Below are 15,481 nucleotides of genomic sequence, written 5' to 3'. Positions count from 1 at the left end.
CCGTACTACTATATTTGGACTTTTTATTTTTTTAAATTGTTTTCCACAGTTAATTGTAACTTTGATAAAAAGACCCTCTTTGTTATTTTCATTCAGGCTCCTCATATAGTTTTATGAGTTACATGCTGAGGAAGGATATCTGTTATCCGAAATATTCAATTTAAATTTTACCATCTTCTGGTGATGTTACACACATATATATATGCTTCCTCTATCACCAGACTAACCTACAACTAACAATACGGCAGGTGTCTTGCAAAAAGCTTGAACTACCATAAAACTAGAAAATATTCATGGCAATCTTAATCAATCTTAATTTTTGTAAAAATAAAAAACCCTGATACAAAATTTTTTTACTAAACTGCAAAGATTTTGTTCCACAAAAATTACCAGTTATATGTTACTCTTCCTTTTGGAAGAAAGGGGTTTACCCTATTTAATAATTGGAGTTTGCACTTTTCTCATTTGTATGTGTGTATTTTAAGTTCCTATGTGTTGTGTTAATGTTCCTTGTCTATGTTCCCAGCATTGTTTTCTCCATGGACATCCCTTAGTTTATACCTCCAATATTAATACTCATTCTGCTAAATACTGAGTGTATTTAACAATTCTTGCTCTGATTTAGAGCTGTCCTTAGTACATCTGGGCTCTACAGTCAGAGAGACTTTACTGCAGTAATGCTTTTAAATGTAATACTAAATGGCCATAGTATTCTATTGGAGAACCATTGAAAAATATTGAAATTTGCTCAACCTACACTGCAAAGTTGGTCTTCCCTCTATTTTGTACTGCAAAATTTGCTAAAATTGGTCTTTTAAGCATCCTGTGACTGTTCTAAAAGCATAAAAAGCAAGTGAAATAAAAACATTACCTTGATCCCCATGGTGTAAGTTTTACATTGAATCTATCTTCTTTTTGCCCAATCTCCAAATTGTCTTTAAACCAACTGTATTTTGGAAGGGGATTTCCAGAAATTTCACAACGCAGCCTTACAGTTTCTCCCTTGTATTTGGTCAGATTCTTCATCTCGAAATCTACATTCAGGGTGGGTTGTCCACCAACTGTAAAACAAAGGCACAAGTAAAAATAACTGAATTATACTCCTTCACCAACAATATATATCGCAACAGTCAGAAAGCAAATAATCCAAGCAGCAAACCTCACATTTTTTTTACGATTTTTCACAATTACAATTTTTCATCTAGGATATAAACGATAAAATACATACACAATACACAGCATCAAAAACTCTTGCTCAAGACAGATGTTTTCTATGTTCCCAAAAATTTGTATTCTCCCCAAGAAACAAGATATCTTTTTAGTTTATCAAAACATTAAGTTTATAAAGAATAAACACATGAAATGGTTAAGGATTCTGAGCTAAGAGGAAGCCTTGATTATGTAAATTGGGTCAATGAGCTTTAAGGAAGTACAAGTTGTCTACATAAGTGCCTGGTAAGTCACTTATCACCTCAATCATGCTACAAAACATAGCATTGCTCAGTCAGATTCCTGATTACATTTGGACATAAAAGCAGCATGTATAAATGTCAGCAGTAAGAACTGCTTTATTTCAAATGTAACCAAGGATATTATTGTGCAAGAGGTTGAATGATACACATAAATGTCTGATCTATCAAAAAAAAATAATAAAAATAATTGTGGACCCATTGGTATTATCCAATGCAATATATTACATAATTGTACTATGAAAGTAACTCCTTGTTCATTTTAAACATGGGACTAATATAAGTAGAAAGCAGATTTTGACCATACTTCATAAAGCTGCACATACAAATGAGATATTATACGACAAATACAATCAAACTGAGGTGAAAAGACAAATTCACCAACCACCAGTGAGAAAACATTCATCATATACTTATTCATTGATCTTTTTAGTATAAATTCATGACAATAATACAAATAACTCAAGAGCTGCAATATACTACAGACACCTTGTTTGCAAACTGCACTAAGGTTCTATACTAGATTTCCAGATGTAATGCTAAGTTCTGCCTATTTACCTTTACATAGGAATCACAGAGGTCACTGAGGAAATACAAAGAGGTGTGAAATACCTTAGAATTGCCAACTTGTTAAAGGTTGTTTAAAGCCAGAGAAAACAGAAATAACAGAACCGACTTAAGAGCAATGTGCAGAAACTGTGCAATAAACTTGAATAAACATAAAATCCCCCTGTCAATGAGGAATTTGACATCTAATTTAACCCCTACATCAAATCTTAATGAAGCGTTACCCTGACAGACAGGCATAAGGTCTGTCAAATTTAATTGTCTGATTCAGTCATGTTTATTTCAATTAGAAGGTGTAAACATTCCCTTGATAAAGTTTTTCATTCAATCTAATTTTCTTTTTATAAAGTAAAGTAGCAACCTGGTGCAAAAACATCACCAATTAATAAGGAAGCAGTGAATTCACTGGAAAATATTCAGAATGAACCCACAACCAGGTTCATTTATCAATAAATATGAAAAAAAATACAGAAGCATTAAAACAGAAGGACATTAATTCAAGTACAGACCTAAATGTGATAACAGCTCAGACCAAAATGTGAAAACATTTCAGACCCAAGAGGAAATTGAGAGGATCTACATACACAATATACACAACATTATAAAGATGTACCCAGTAGTACATCCACCTTGAGTTCATTATTTTATGTATAAGATTTATCTTAGATGTAAAACACCCCCTGGAATGCCTGAGGTTGATGAAAATCTACTTCCTGACTTTTTGCCATCATTGTAGTTTGAAAGAACAGAATTTCAAATCTTCATATAACAGTAGGATCAGAATACAAATGTATTAACAAGTAAATCATCACCTCCTGTGCAAAAGTAAAATTTGCTAGGCTATGTTACTCTGTGAAACTCAACTTACAATAGTACAAATATACTTGCTTCTTCTTATCATATATACAGCAGACTGAAATATTTGACTGTACAAACAAATTCTTTTATAACTATGTGCCAAAACAGCAAATTTTTAATTTTCCCAGAATGTCTGAAACTCTTCAAAAGATTTTTTCAGTTGTGAAAATAGTTGTAAAACCATTCAACTCTCATTTATGTACAAATCTTGAAAAATACAAAAATGATAAAGGAAATAAAATTAATCAATGATTGTAGACAAAAATGAAATGGTAAAAAGCAACCAAATTATAATAAAAGTAATTGAAATTTAAATATGAAAGTAAGCCTACTGAATAATGACTTACAACCCATCCTGAATCACAGAAGAAAATTAAAAAGTGAATGGTGTTATTGATTGGTCCCTGTCATTAATAAAATTGTGTAAAGTACATCCAAAATGTTACTTTTTTATGGTAATACAAAATATTTGCATCATTATTCACGGATAATGGTAACATCTTGATATAAAATTAATAGAGGTCAGCCCAAAGCTACTCAAAATACATTGTCAGATCATATCCAAATTATGAAATGACCCTGGCTTACCCTGATATGCTGCTTTATTGCATTTGCACAGCCAGACAGGATTAAATAAAGCAGTGCTATAGGAAATAAAAGGATTTATTTTCTCAAGAAAACAGAATAATAAAGTCATTTGGTATTTTAGAAGCAGCCAATAACATTCTGTTATGTTTAATTTTGTGTAGGAGAAAGCAGTTAAGGTAAGGTGATCAGTTTTCTGATGCTTCTTCAACTAATACTGCTAAAATTAACAGATCAACATTTCTGTGGCAGCTGCATAAATAATGGAATAGAGAATGCTTCTGTGTAAAAATCAATTAAAACCAGAACTGCAAAAGATCCACATTTCTTTATCCCTGTAAAATGAAGTTATTGGGAGGAGTGAATCATTATTAAGTTAAGAACTATCTTAATAGTGCACAAAGATTAGACAATAATGGCTAAAAGACAGATAAAAATGGATAAGAAGTAGCAAGAACATGGAAAGTAGTCATCCTCTGTGGATTCATAGAATTTTGAACATATATTTCATGTTTAGCATCTTGTATTGTCTTCAAGGGCAGGACAAGATGATCCCTTCATTATCATGTCTCATTGTAGAAGAGAAGATATATAGGATTATTGAAAGTTAAAATTAGTTTGGCTGTCATTGAATTTCATGAACATATTCTCCAATCCTTACAATTGTTCATAGAGACAAACACATATTGTTAAATGTCAGGTCACAATAAATCACTCTCAAAGTATATATGATAGAGTAAAAAACAGGAAATTCATCATCAATTCAGAGTATTCTTATAGTCTGTCAACATTTCAGAGATTAACAAGACATTGAGTATTTCAAAACTAATATTCTCTTAAGATAAAAAATTAGCAAATAAGTCAATGTAAATTCAGGTATTTTTTAGTTAAATATGAACATACTGACATCTGATGTTAATGAAATTGAAAAAAAGTTGAATTAAAATGTTGTTTTGTAAAAACAAAGGAATTAAAGTTGACCAAATTGCTAAATTCCCCCTAATGAACTTGCTCTGTGGCTCTTTTTGATTCACTTTCATCTTTGAAATCTATATTTTTTTTACTCAAAACGATACTTTCACCATTTTCCATGTCAGTTAAACCAGACCATGTTTTAGGACATGCCAATCAGATCTGTTGAAAACAATAATCAAACAACAGCAGATTTTGTTTGAACATGTTTATTGTAAAACAATTAATATCATATTTTAAATTATACACATAAATCAAAGACAAAATTAGCCTGGTCAAAAGATTAATTAGAATCTAATGGTTTTTCAGGTAATGAAATAACTCAGAAGAAAATTTTGTTGGTATAATATTTCTGAACATGAGGAAATTTTAGGTTACCAGGAACATATATCAGTCCTCATCTGTCAGTTTTTCTGATATTTAGAAGCTAAACTACCTTTAAATCTTTTCTATTTTAATCTCTTTGCTCAACAATTTATGGATCAAATGAAAACTGATGCAAATAGAATATTTGGACTCTATTCAATTCCAATTCATAAATTTACTGCTGAGAATCTAAGGCTATAGTTTTTGGATTATTTTCAAATCTATCATTTTGTCTCTAAAATACTACTTGAAAGTGATCCTTGTACAACTCAATAAAGAGTTCTGAAGAGGGCTGGTCAAGTTTCTAAAGAGAACAAACCCACATTCTTTAAATTCTGACGAAGTGTTAGAGACCTATTGTCAACCTTTTATACAGAGAAGAATTAGTTAAAACATGGTCATGTGGTATTTACTGAAGTGCATTAGAATGTTAAGATGACAAAACAACATGATAATGCCTTAGTGTTACCACACAGTATGCTTATACAGAAGGCATTATCAATAAATTGACTGTCCTAGGGAAGTGATATTGCCCTCAACATTGATAATGCCCTTGCCTGCAGTCTGAGTCTTATTAACATTTCAAGCGATATCACTATCCCTTGGTGCCCTCTGTTTAAGTAGTACTCACCCCGTTGAAATTATGGTGCTGATTCAACCATCATTTTAACCATGCAGATCTACAGAGAACAATCCCTATATACTAACAATATCCAAGCAAAGCTTTTAAATTAGTCAGCCTAGTATTCAAAGCAGGATATAGACTTAAGACTCATCTCTTGTTTTGTTGAATCCTGTGATTAATTGGTCTAAATGTTAATTAAATTTTGGTGAATTGTATCCTATAAATTCAATAAAATCAAATGTGGTTCTTTTGTGAGACAAAAACATGGTGATGGCAATGAAACTACTAAAAGTACAGGCTGATCAAATTTAAGTTGCCAAAAATATGTCAGAAGCCTTGTTAAATCAATGCCCACAATCCTGACAAATGAGGGGAGATACATACATTGATAATTATTGTTCTTTTATTGTAAAACAAAATGATATAGACATGCTTTGAAAACTGCAAACTAACTAAAAACCCACAAAGTAGTTCTAAAACAAGATTTTTGGAAAGACATCAAAAATGTTAATTAATTTGCATAGCAATGTGCTTTAAACAATACTTTTGAAGTGAAAATAACTAGAGGAATGACAGTAGCTGAGGATTAAACATGCTTACATAGGTATTGAAACTGACAGCAATTGACAGAGCTGAGGACTGTATCATATCATAAAAACATCCTTCTGTACATAAATTCTGCATGTTACAGGGTACAGTTTAAAATAAGGAAGGAAATAGTGGAATGGTAATTCAAAAACCAGTGATACTAGGGGTTAGATAAAAAGGTTTGTTTGCTGTTACATATGAATACAGTTAGTTCATTAGGTGTCCCCCTTGTTTAGACTTCACATTTTGATTACAAATAGTCTTGAAACTGTATGAAAACAGGTACTTGATATTTTTCATACTTTTTGTATACTTCATAAAAATACATCTGTTTTGAATATACATATTACCAAATTGAAAAAAAAAAAACAATGACATCCTGAAATTTGAAAATCCAATCCATGAATACCATACTATTTGTTTATACATTCCTGGTGCTAATAGGGATTTGTAGATAATTACCCTCGTGTCATCAGGAGCTTCTTGTTGGGAAGAGAGGCATAGATTATGATAAAAGGAAGCCATGTTTCTAGATTTTTACATTTTTATCTTAGCTTTGCTATCTCCCTGACAGAATAAATTAATTCTGATGCTTAATTGCAGGTCTGCATCATCTCAAATTCCAGCAAAAACCTTCTCATTACATCTTCTCCAAATAAACTTCAAATATTCATTTTGTTTATTTACTACAAACTTTGCCCCATCATGGTAAAATCTCTGACAAAAATCTAACAATTGATTGATGTACACTTTTGTCTCCTTGAGAGTTTTTTGACTGATCAACAATATCAAGTACCTGAATAGCATTACAAAATAAATGCTAGAAGCTAGAATGTTTCACATGTCTAAAATAAGATTAGTTTTTTGGTGAATAGATCTTCATTTTTTTCTTGATTAGTCTTACTTAGATTTCAAACAGTTCAAAGGCCAGGCTAAATGCACAGGCTTTGACTATGGTAGAATCTATGGTTGAAATGCTCTATTAGAATACTTTACCCACGCTTTTCAACAGTGAATTTTAGACAAACCAAAAACGGGGAATATGTTAACCTGATGTGAAATGACAAAATATATTGTTACACCCACAAGAGAACCAGCATGTATGAAATGAACAAGCTGTCACATTCCCCTTGGTCCACTATACATTTTTTCGTGACATTTCTGACACAAATTGTTCTAACAATTAGAACCCTCATATTAAGACAATAAATGACATGTTTTGTGGTTGGTCAATCAATTTTCTTTATAGTATGTACAAGTTGTTGTCTTTGAAGTAAATACAAAAAGCTTTAACCCACACAAGAAGAGTCTCCCACTACAATGTTTTTACAAATATCTACATAATTAGACTTTTATCTTTATCATAAATAAATTAAGACAATTAGTTATAAAGAAAACTTCCTCTTGGTTATTTTAGGTTACTGTGAGTAATATAACTTCATACAGCTGGTCTTCCTGTGATTGAATGGTCATCAGTATACTGGGCGATTGACAAGGAGATTTAAACTATCTTCCTGTGATTGAAGGACCATTGGTACTGGGAGATTGACAAGGAGAGTTAAACTTTCTTCCTGTGATTGAAGGACCATTGGTACTGGGAGATTGACAAGGAGATTTAAACTTTCTTCCTGTGATTGAAGGGCCATTGGTCTGGGCAATTGACAAGGAGAGTTAAACTTTCTTCCTGTGACTGAAGGACCATTGGTACTGGGCAATTGACAAGGAGATTTAAAATTTCTTCCTGTGATTGAAGGACCATTGATACTGGGCAATTGACAAGGAGATTTAAACTTTCTTCCTGTGATTGAAGGACCATTGGCACTGGGCAACTGACAAGGAGATTTAAACTTTCTTCCTGTGATTGAAGGACCATTGATACTGGGCAATTGACAAGGAGATTTAAACTTTCTTCCTGCGACTGAAGGACCATTGGTACTGGGCAATTGACAAGGAGATTTAAACTTTCTTCCTGTGATTAAAGGGTCATCAGTACGGGACAATTGACAAAGAGATCAGACACAGAATTAAATAACTATGGAATGATCCTTGTCAATTGTCCTATTAATTACCCAAGACATTTCATTAGGTAAAAGTCATTCAATCAAGACCAAACTCTATTCCATGAAGTTAACTATGTTGCTCACTGTTATTCCTGCATCTAGATACATTGCTCAGTTTTGTCTTCATACTGTAACCTCTAAAATCATTATGCTGTCCATAAAAATACCTAATGGTGTACTATATAATTATTAATATATATTAATATCATAGCCAGCGAAAAGGATTTTTCCTATTTTCTAATGTGATGACATTTCTTATAATTCAAGAAGGAAAGATGATTTTCTCCGAAAAGAGAATTTCATGTGATATAGTTTCTATTCTTTGCATAGTTGTCTGTTGTACTTGTGTATTTATGTATGTCTTATGTCTCCACAGGTAGCTGGAGTAGTCATTAAAGGTATATATATATGAGTTACATTGTTGATTTTTATTTGGGTGGATGCTAAGTGATACACTTAGTACTTATATTCAAATCTAATATTTTGCAGAATAACATTTCAGTTTTTTTTTTTTAAGATAGATCACTAAAATATGCAAAAATCAGTACCATACATAAATTAGGAATTACCACCCAATTTCACATTTTTTTTCAGCACAGTCAAGTCAGGTACATTAACAACATGTCAACACCAAAATTAGAACAATGATAGTTGGAATATATGTTCCATTAAAAAAACACAAGATAAAACTAATGTCAAGCAAAGGAATGTTAAAGCCTGCTGGGAAATTAAACCAATGACAGATAAATTGGATCCCTCTCCATATTATGCATTTGCAATATTGTTTTTTTTTGCTTTTTACTGAATACACAAAATCACTTGACTGAAAATAGAGAAATAGAAATAAAATAGCAGCAATAAGATTATAAAGATATGAGGAAATTAAAGAAATAGTAGAAAATGGATGCAGATATAAAGTATCATGGTTAGTCAATGATACAAGTTGCACCTAGCCAGCATGCAACAAAAACTAAGAAAACAATAGTTTTTCAGACAATTTATATCCTAGAATTGATTTTGCTGTACAATGAGAACCAATGATATGATGCAACACGAACAGTCTCATCAAGACAGCTCCAGGAGGTCGTAATTTACTAAATGAATAATTTGAGATGGTCGGTTTTGTCATTCAGAAGGTCATACAATACAAAACTGTTGTGTTTTGTTTCCCTTGTTACATTCAGTTGATATATACCAATGTCATTTATAATGGAAGCTGAAAGCTTGCTGAATGCCTGAATTTGTTGGAGTGACAGGAATATGTGAATCATGAGGAAGGGAAACAGAAGCCTTGCTGTGCAGTGAGTCATCTTTTCCTGGCACAGAAAGCCATTAAATTTGAAAAGGTTCCTTTTTGAAATATCAAATTTGACAACAGAAACCATGAAATAATAAACAATAATGACAAACTCTATCAATGCCTGGCATAATGAATTATTTTCAGTTGTTCTAAACATCTAATGCATCAAAAATGAGATAAAAAAATCACACATGTCACTTCTGCTCTTCAGCATATTCCCTAACTGGATGTATATATGACTGCCAACTATATACATTCAAAATATCAGATGTCAAAGAGAAATTTACTTCTTTGGCAAGCCTTTGGCAAAATGCAGTTTGGAACTCACTAATTTAGATACAAATCAGTCCTGTCTATCACTGGTAGTTGCAGTGAATTCAAAGAACAAAAAGAAGAAACAAGTAAGCAGACTTTATTCTAGAAAAATGTTTAATTTGTAACAGGTTGACCATCTCCTTAAATTCCCAAGTAGAACATTTATGTCAAGTTCATAAATCAAACAAGTAATGCAAAATATCATTTACTTTACTAACCTTTTAAGACAAATAAGTAAATTTCTTAATACTTACAATAATCCATTTTAAAAATGCAAAATGACCTGAGAACTCAAAAACTACATTCCAAGAAATTCAATACACAAGAAACTCCATAATCTACCTGTGGCTTTGTTATAGTCATTTGTAAGACTGAATCAACATAGATGAAACAAGAATAATAAGACTGAGATTTTTAGGATGAGATTTAATCTCAATGAGACCTGACAGAACAAGACAAATACTTGAGATGATATCAGTATAGTACATATATATAAACATTAATCAGAGGTCATCAAGTCTGTGCCCCTAGTTCCTACCATGCTAAACATTGGTTTTCTGAAATTGATGGTGACAGTTACAGGATATGAGGTAAAGACTCTAGTAGACTGCAACAAACAAACGAATTAGTTTGCTGAAAGTTCTTCCTCTATGATGAAACATAAACAGTAATGTTCTATTTATACAGTGTTATAGAAACACACTTCTTTAATAGTACAAAAAAGCTACTCTTGTAGTTTTTATAGACTTATTACTGATGTTTTAGAATGATTGGGGATTTCTGTTTTATATGGCCAATCAACCCTTATAAACAATAATGCAACATATTAAAAACAGAGGTTCACATTCATTTGTTGCATTTCCAATAGACATTTTATCTAAGCTCATTTTTATTATACTGCAAAACAAAAACATTAAACAAAAGTAAACCTCTTCATAAAGATAAGTCTTTGAAGTATTGTTCATTTTTGGTGCTTTTACTGTCACTTTCTCTTCAGTAAGAGATTGGCATGTTTTTAATGAGGGACCAATACTCTCCCAGAATTGATACTGACCAAAGCATGGCTATAATTGGTGCTTAAAAGTCTCTCGTTAGATTATTTTCTATCTAACTAATTGGTTTCTCCCAGTTATAAAGGTATGGAAAAATCTGCTTATGGCATCATGCATAGAAAATGATGATTGATCATGGATTAAAACTGTGGTAGGACTAGTGAAGAACGAAAGAAAAAATTGATTGGGCCACCTTTTGATATACAGCAAGTAAAAATATTCCCATAATGTCCAATTTTGTCCGATAATTCCTCAATTATTTTACAATGGATTATTGATTAGGAATGACCAGTGATCATCCTTACACCTTCATTTCTCGGAGGAGCTAGAATTTCATCTCGACTACATTATTAGCTGCGGAAGTCTTTTAACTTTCATCGTGAGGCTATAATTACTTTGTCACATTTTCATGGCTTTCATTCTTATTCCTACAAAATTGTCAGCTGACGACAATCATTTTATCCATCATTCTTATTAAACCCATAATTAATGGCTGAAGTGTTCCATGCAGATATTTTTTCCTAACAATTTTCCATTAAAGATTCCCTGACAATTACAGATCTGATAAAACCTGTGTCAAAACATTCATCATGTTTTTGTCACCTGCCGATTAGTAATCTCTTGTTACACAATCTTTTTTTACAAAGGAGATTATTTGGTAGTTTTTCTTTAATCTATAAGAATCATGTTGTTCAGGCTTTTAAGCCAGCAGCTGTGACACTACCCTACCCATTATGAATGTCCTTGGATGACCTATGCAATACTCCTGGCCTATCTGGTAATGTCTATCTCCTAGGGTACATCATGAAATGTTTTTAATTACTTTATAGATAGAAAATGCAATTTAGCCAAGTTTTAGTAAACCATCTTATTTTGGTGAGATTTCCCTGCAAATGAGGTTTGGGGGGCATAAAGGTTCTTCCCTATCTGTCCATCTGCCTGTTTGAACTATTTTCTTAGCAACTTGTAACATTGTAACGTCAAATATAATAGAACCACATGGAGATGCACATACTGTCAAGAGTTTTGTTTGGACAAAAATGACAGCTGTTGAACTTAGGCGTTTTTCAGCAAAACTTGGTCTTGCGCATTGTCTGCAACTCCTCTTCAACGACTTGCAGGATTGTAATGAAAAAATGGGGTGTTAGAGTACCATTTTGGAATGTGCATATTGTCAGGAATTTATGTTTTGGCAAAAGTTGTAGAAGTGATCGCTGTTTGAAAATCATGAAAATAAACAGTCCCAAATAAGTCCCTCATTAAAGAATAACTGCTTAACTGAGTATTAGTTGAAACATGAAAAAAAGTATATGTGAAGGATGTTGGTTTACAGTATTAACAGAAAATTCTATGCCTATTTCATACAAAATATGCCTTTGATTTAAATTCTCCAATTTGCATAAGTTTAATACACTTCTGTGATGTTAGCTGCATACAAATGTTTTTGAATGTGCATTCATCTTAAATTAGCATTCATAGTGTCCAATCACAAGACACTCTGCATTTTAATATTTTGATTTGGCTCATGGTGGTTTTATACAAATTGGATAATGTGCATTCAAAATATCAAAATATCAATTCAATTAATTAAAAATATCAGTAAATTTGTATTAGAATAGTCATAATGTTGACAGCATTTGTAGGTTTAAATTCACATTTGATTCACATTGACAGAGCAATTATGCATACATGAACTTGGTAATGTATTAATACACAAATATCAAATAATTATTTATCTCTTTAACATTTGTACTTTAATTGCATACTAATATTATTTTTTTTCTTGTTATTCTGAATTTTTTTGTTGTTTTTTTTAGCAAGATGAAAATAAGTTAAAGTGCCATATTGGGTATTACTGTCTCTTTTATATCCTTGCTTTTTTTAATTATAATTAATTTTGTATTTTTTCTAACTCAATGCTTCCCTAGAGACTCAGTACATTCAACAAGAGATTTATATTTATCTTAGCGTTATCCGGATTAAGGAAAAAACGACACATTCTATAATTCCATGAGATCACTCTATTGATAAATCAGATTACCTATCCATGAAAAATGAACATACAATATGACAAACACTTCATTGTCACATGACAACAAACTACTAATCAGTAAAAAATATGACTCTGCATGACTACTCTGCTTATTAATCCTACATTTTATATAAATTTCTTGTGAAATCAATATTTTATGTGAAAATACACTTAAGAGTTGTTTGGCGAACAGATTTTTCATGTTGTGCTCAGTTTGGATTAGATTTTATAAGCAAATAGAAATTATCTCCTAATGAAGTTGTTCCCTGGGGGGTGGGGGCAGATGATTTTTTTCACAGGTCTTTGGTGCTATGGTCCTATATACTCTTATTAAAAATCATGCTTGTTAATATTTACAATTCAACTATATCTATACTTTCTTTGGTACCATTTGACCTAAAAAAACAACTAGACAAAGAAAAATTGCAAAACCAAAGATTGGATGGCACATCCTTTCATCCATACTGACATAATAATTTTTTTTTGAATTGTGAATAATAAAATGAAGTCATACCTATAAGATAATGAAAAAAAATAACACAAACCAAAACAAATTGAAACAATAAAAAAAAAAATAATAATAATAATTGAAAAACATTAAAACGACAGCCACAATAAAAAAATGACTAGGTTGTTACGTAATTCCAACATGATGAAATGTCCCCATTCAATTTTTTTTTTATTACCTTTTATACATTCTTTTTATGCGTATTAATAGTGCAGAAAATTTCCACCCGATTGTATTAAGTTTCTCAATGAGCATAAAAAAGAAATATTTAACGAACTCTTATGAAATTGATCTGTTTGTTAATTCTCAAACATGCAGGTGAGAACTATTTGAAAAAAGTTTATATCAACATGAAAAAATATTTATACAAGAAAATTCAACATTTGATCACTGGAAAAGATTAAATGACATCTATTCTTTGTATTATTCAACATTTAATGAGTAATGGATTAGAAATCAATTTTGTCGAAGAGCAAAGGAAAAATTTACCATTTTCTGATCAATTATTTATGTTTAGGTAATTAAGAATGATTGCAAGAGTAAAAATGCCAAACTGGGAAATAAAAATACATTTTGGGACACTAATCCAATCATTCATTCATGATGGTTCATTTGAATTCAATTTTGCTTCGTCCTTTTTTACAGAAAGTGCAAATTTCTACAGATTTTCTGCCAAAAATACATTTATCTTCTATTACTTGATGGTCTGGTGGGCATACTTCCCAAAACAATGCATAATGGGAATGCCATGACTGAAATTTGTATTTCTTTACTTCTTAAAAACACACACACAAAGAGGAGACATAATCATGTAAAAAGAGTACAGCCCATCTAACCCAAAACCATTTAAAAAACAGCTAAGTGGTTACAAAGGTTCAAATGCAAAAATGCCAATACAAATGGATGTTTAAACATGGTTTTAATTTTAAACAGGTATCTGGTTTTCCTGGTTTAGACAAGTTTTATTTAGGATAAAAACAACAAAAAACAATAAAAAAACAAAACAAAACAAAACAAATTCATGATATTAACCTCAAATGGTTATCTTTTAGAATTTTTTGTATATATGAATTTGGGTGGCCCATGTTTGCCTTCAGGCGCCATCTTAAGATTCAATATTCCATAGAGCTATGTTTATTGGTGGTAAATCAGTGACCGAAATCTAAACATCAAAAGGTACAGATACTTTATTCATGAAAATGTTTTTCATGAAAAATTTGTCTTTTCAATCTTAAAAAAAAAAGAAACATTGATAAACCTGATATTTTTATCAATACTTCATGGAACAACATTAATGCTATTGACAAGACGTCTGAGATTGGACACACTGATGACATATCTCATACAGACAACTTCTACTGAGACTCCATACAGTTTACATAAAATAGGATATTATCTTATAAAAATGCAAGCTCTTACAAAACTGCAATCTAAAAATTAGTAATATATTAATCATCTACAGTATTTGTAGTTTTATGCTTATTATATATTTAATCCAAACAAATCCCTAATCAATCCCCACAAAAAAGTCCCTTCACTTAATAGCATACTTAGAAAAGGATAGTTAAGACTCTCTAATGTATAAAAAACAAAACACAAAATATATACATTGTATTACAACTTAACTATTAAAGTCAAAACTTTGGCAGTAAATCAGACTTGGTTAAGTACAATCAATAATAACTTATTTCAACAGGATTCAAATAAATTACAATAGATACCAAGACTATGATACTTGTTTAGAATCCCAACATAATTAATTGTAACAGAATAAGTTGATCAAAAGTACCAAAAGGAACAGATAAGTAGAGATGATTTATTCACCACTCAAATGCACCTTCAAATCTCATCTATATCTTCTCACATCTAGCATAATATTTTATAAAGAAAGTGATAGACTCTTGAAAGTATCCCTGATTTATTCGATACAATTGTGTGAAACTTTCAACTGACAAGGAAAACCTGTTAATACACTGCATGGATGAGCCAACTTGAAGCAAAGAAAACAGTTTTAGACAGCTGAATACTTCTGGCAGATCTCTGCCTTTCCTGTTCTCAGTAAAAATACATTGGTTTTGATAACTATATTAAAAACAAAAGCAAAACTATTATTCATGTAAGTGTTTGTTCAGTTTTTTCCTCTTCCTGTCTGCCACTTTTTTATAACATTCTACAATAACCTAA

General features: G+C 31.2%; 1 protein-coding gene and 1 long non-coding RNA gene across 10 annotated transcripts in view; one reads left to right on the top strand and one right to left on the bottom strand.

Annotated features, from left to right (window-relative positions):
• The window catches only part of LOC148628592 (inactive tyrosine-protein kinase transmembrane receptor ROR1-like), a 138,940-nt gene that overhangs the window by 14,437 nt on the left and 109,022 nt on the right, over positions 1-15,481 (bottom strand). For 8 of the 9 annotated variants that reach the window (XM_088590643.1, XM_088590662.1, XM_088590673.1 and 5 more), the window contains one exon: positions 872-1,061. In XM_088590643.1, coding sequence (XP_088446769.1) covers positions 872-1,061 — 190 coding nt within the window. Of the gene's footprint in view, positions 1-871; positions 1,062-1,228; positions 1,374-15,481 lie in introns of those variants that run through there. The other variant, XM_088590710.1, reaches the window with a different exon arrangement.
• Positions 3,483-8,502, top strand: LOC148628593 (uncharacterized). Its single transcript, XR_015924007.1, has 2 exons — positions 3,483-3,658; positions 7,448-8,502. It is a non-coding gene; the product is annotated as an uncharacterized LOC148628593 (long non-coding RNA).

The sequence above is a fragment of the Perna viridis genome, chromosome 1, assembly GCF_037379345.1.
Source record: "Perna viridis isolate PV_CMFRI_1.1 ecotype Kerala chromosome 1, ASM3737934v1, whole genome shotgun sequence".
NCBI classification, from domain to species: domain Eukaryota; kingdom Metazoa; phylum Mollusca; class Bivalvia; order Mytilida; family Mytilidae; genus Perna; species Perna viridis.
Note: the sequence above shows the minus strand (reverse complement) of the source record. Positions and strands in the feature narration are given on the sequence as shown.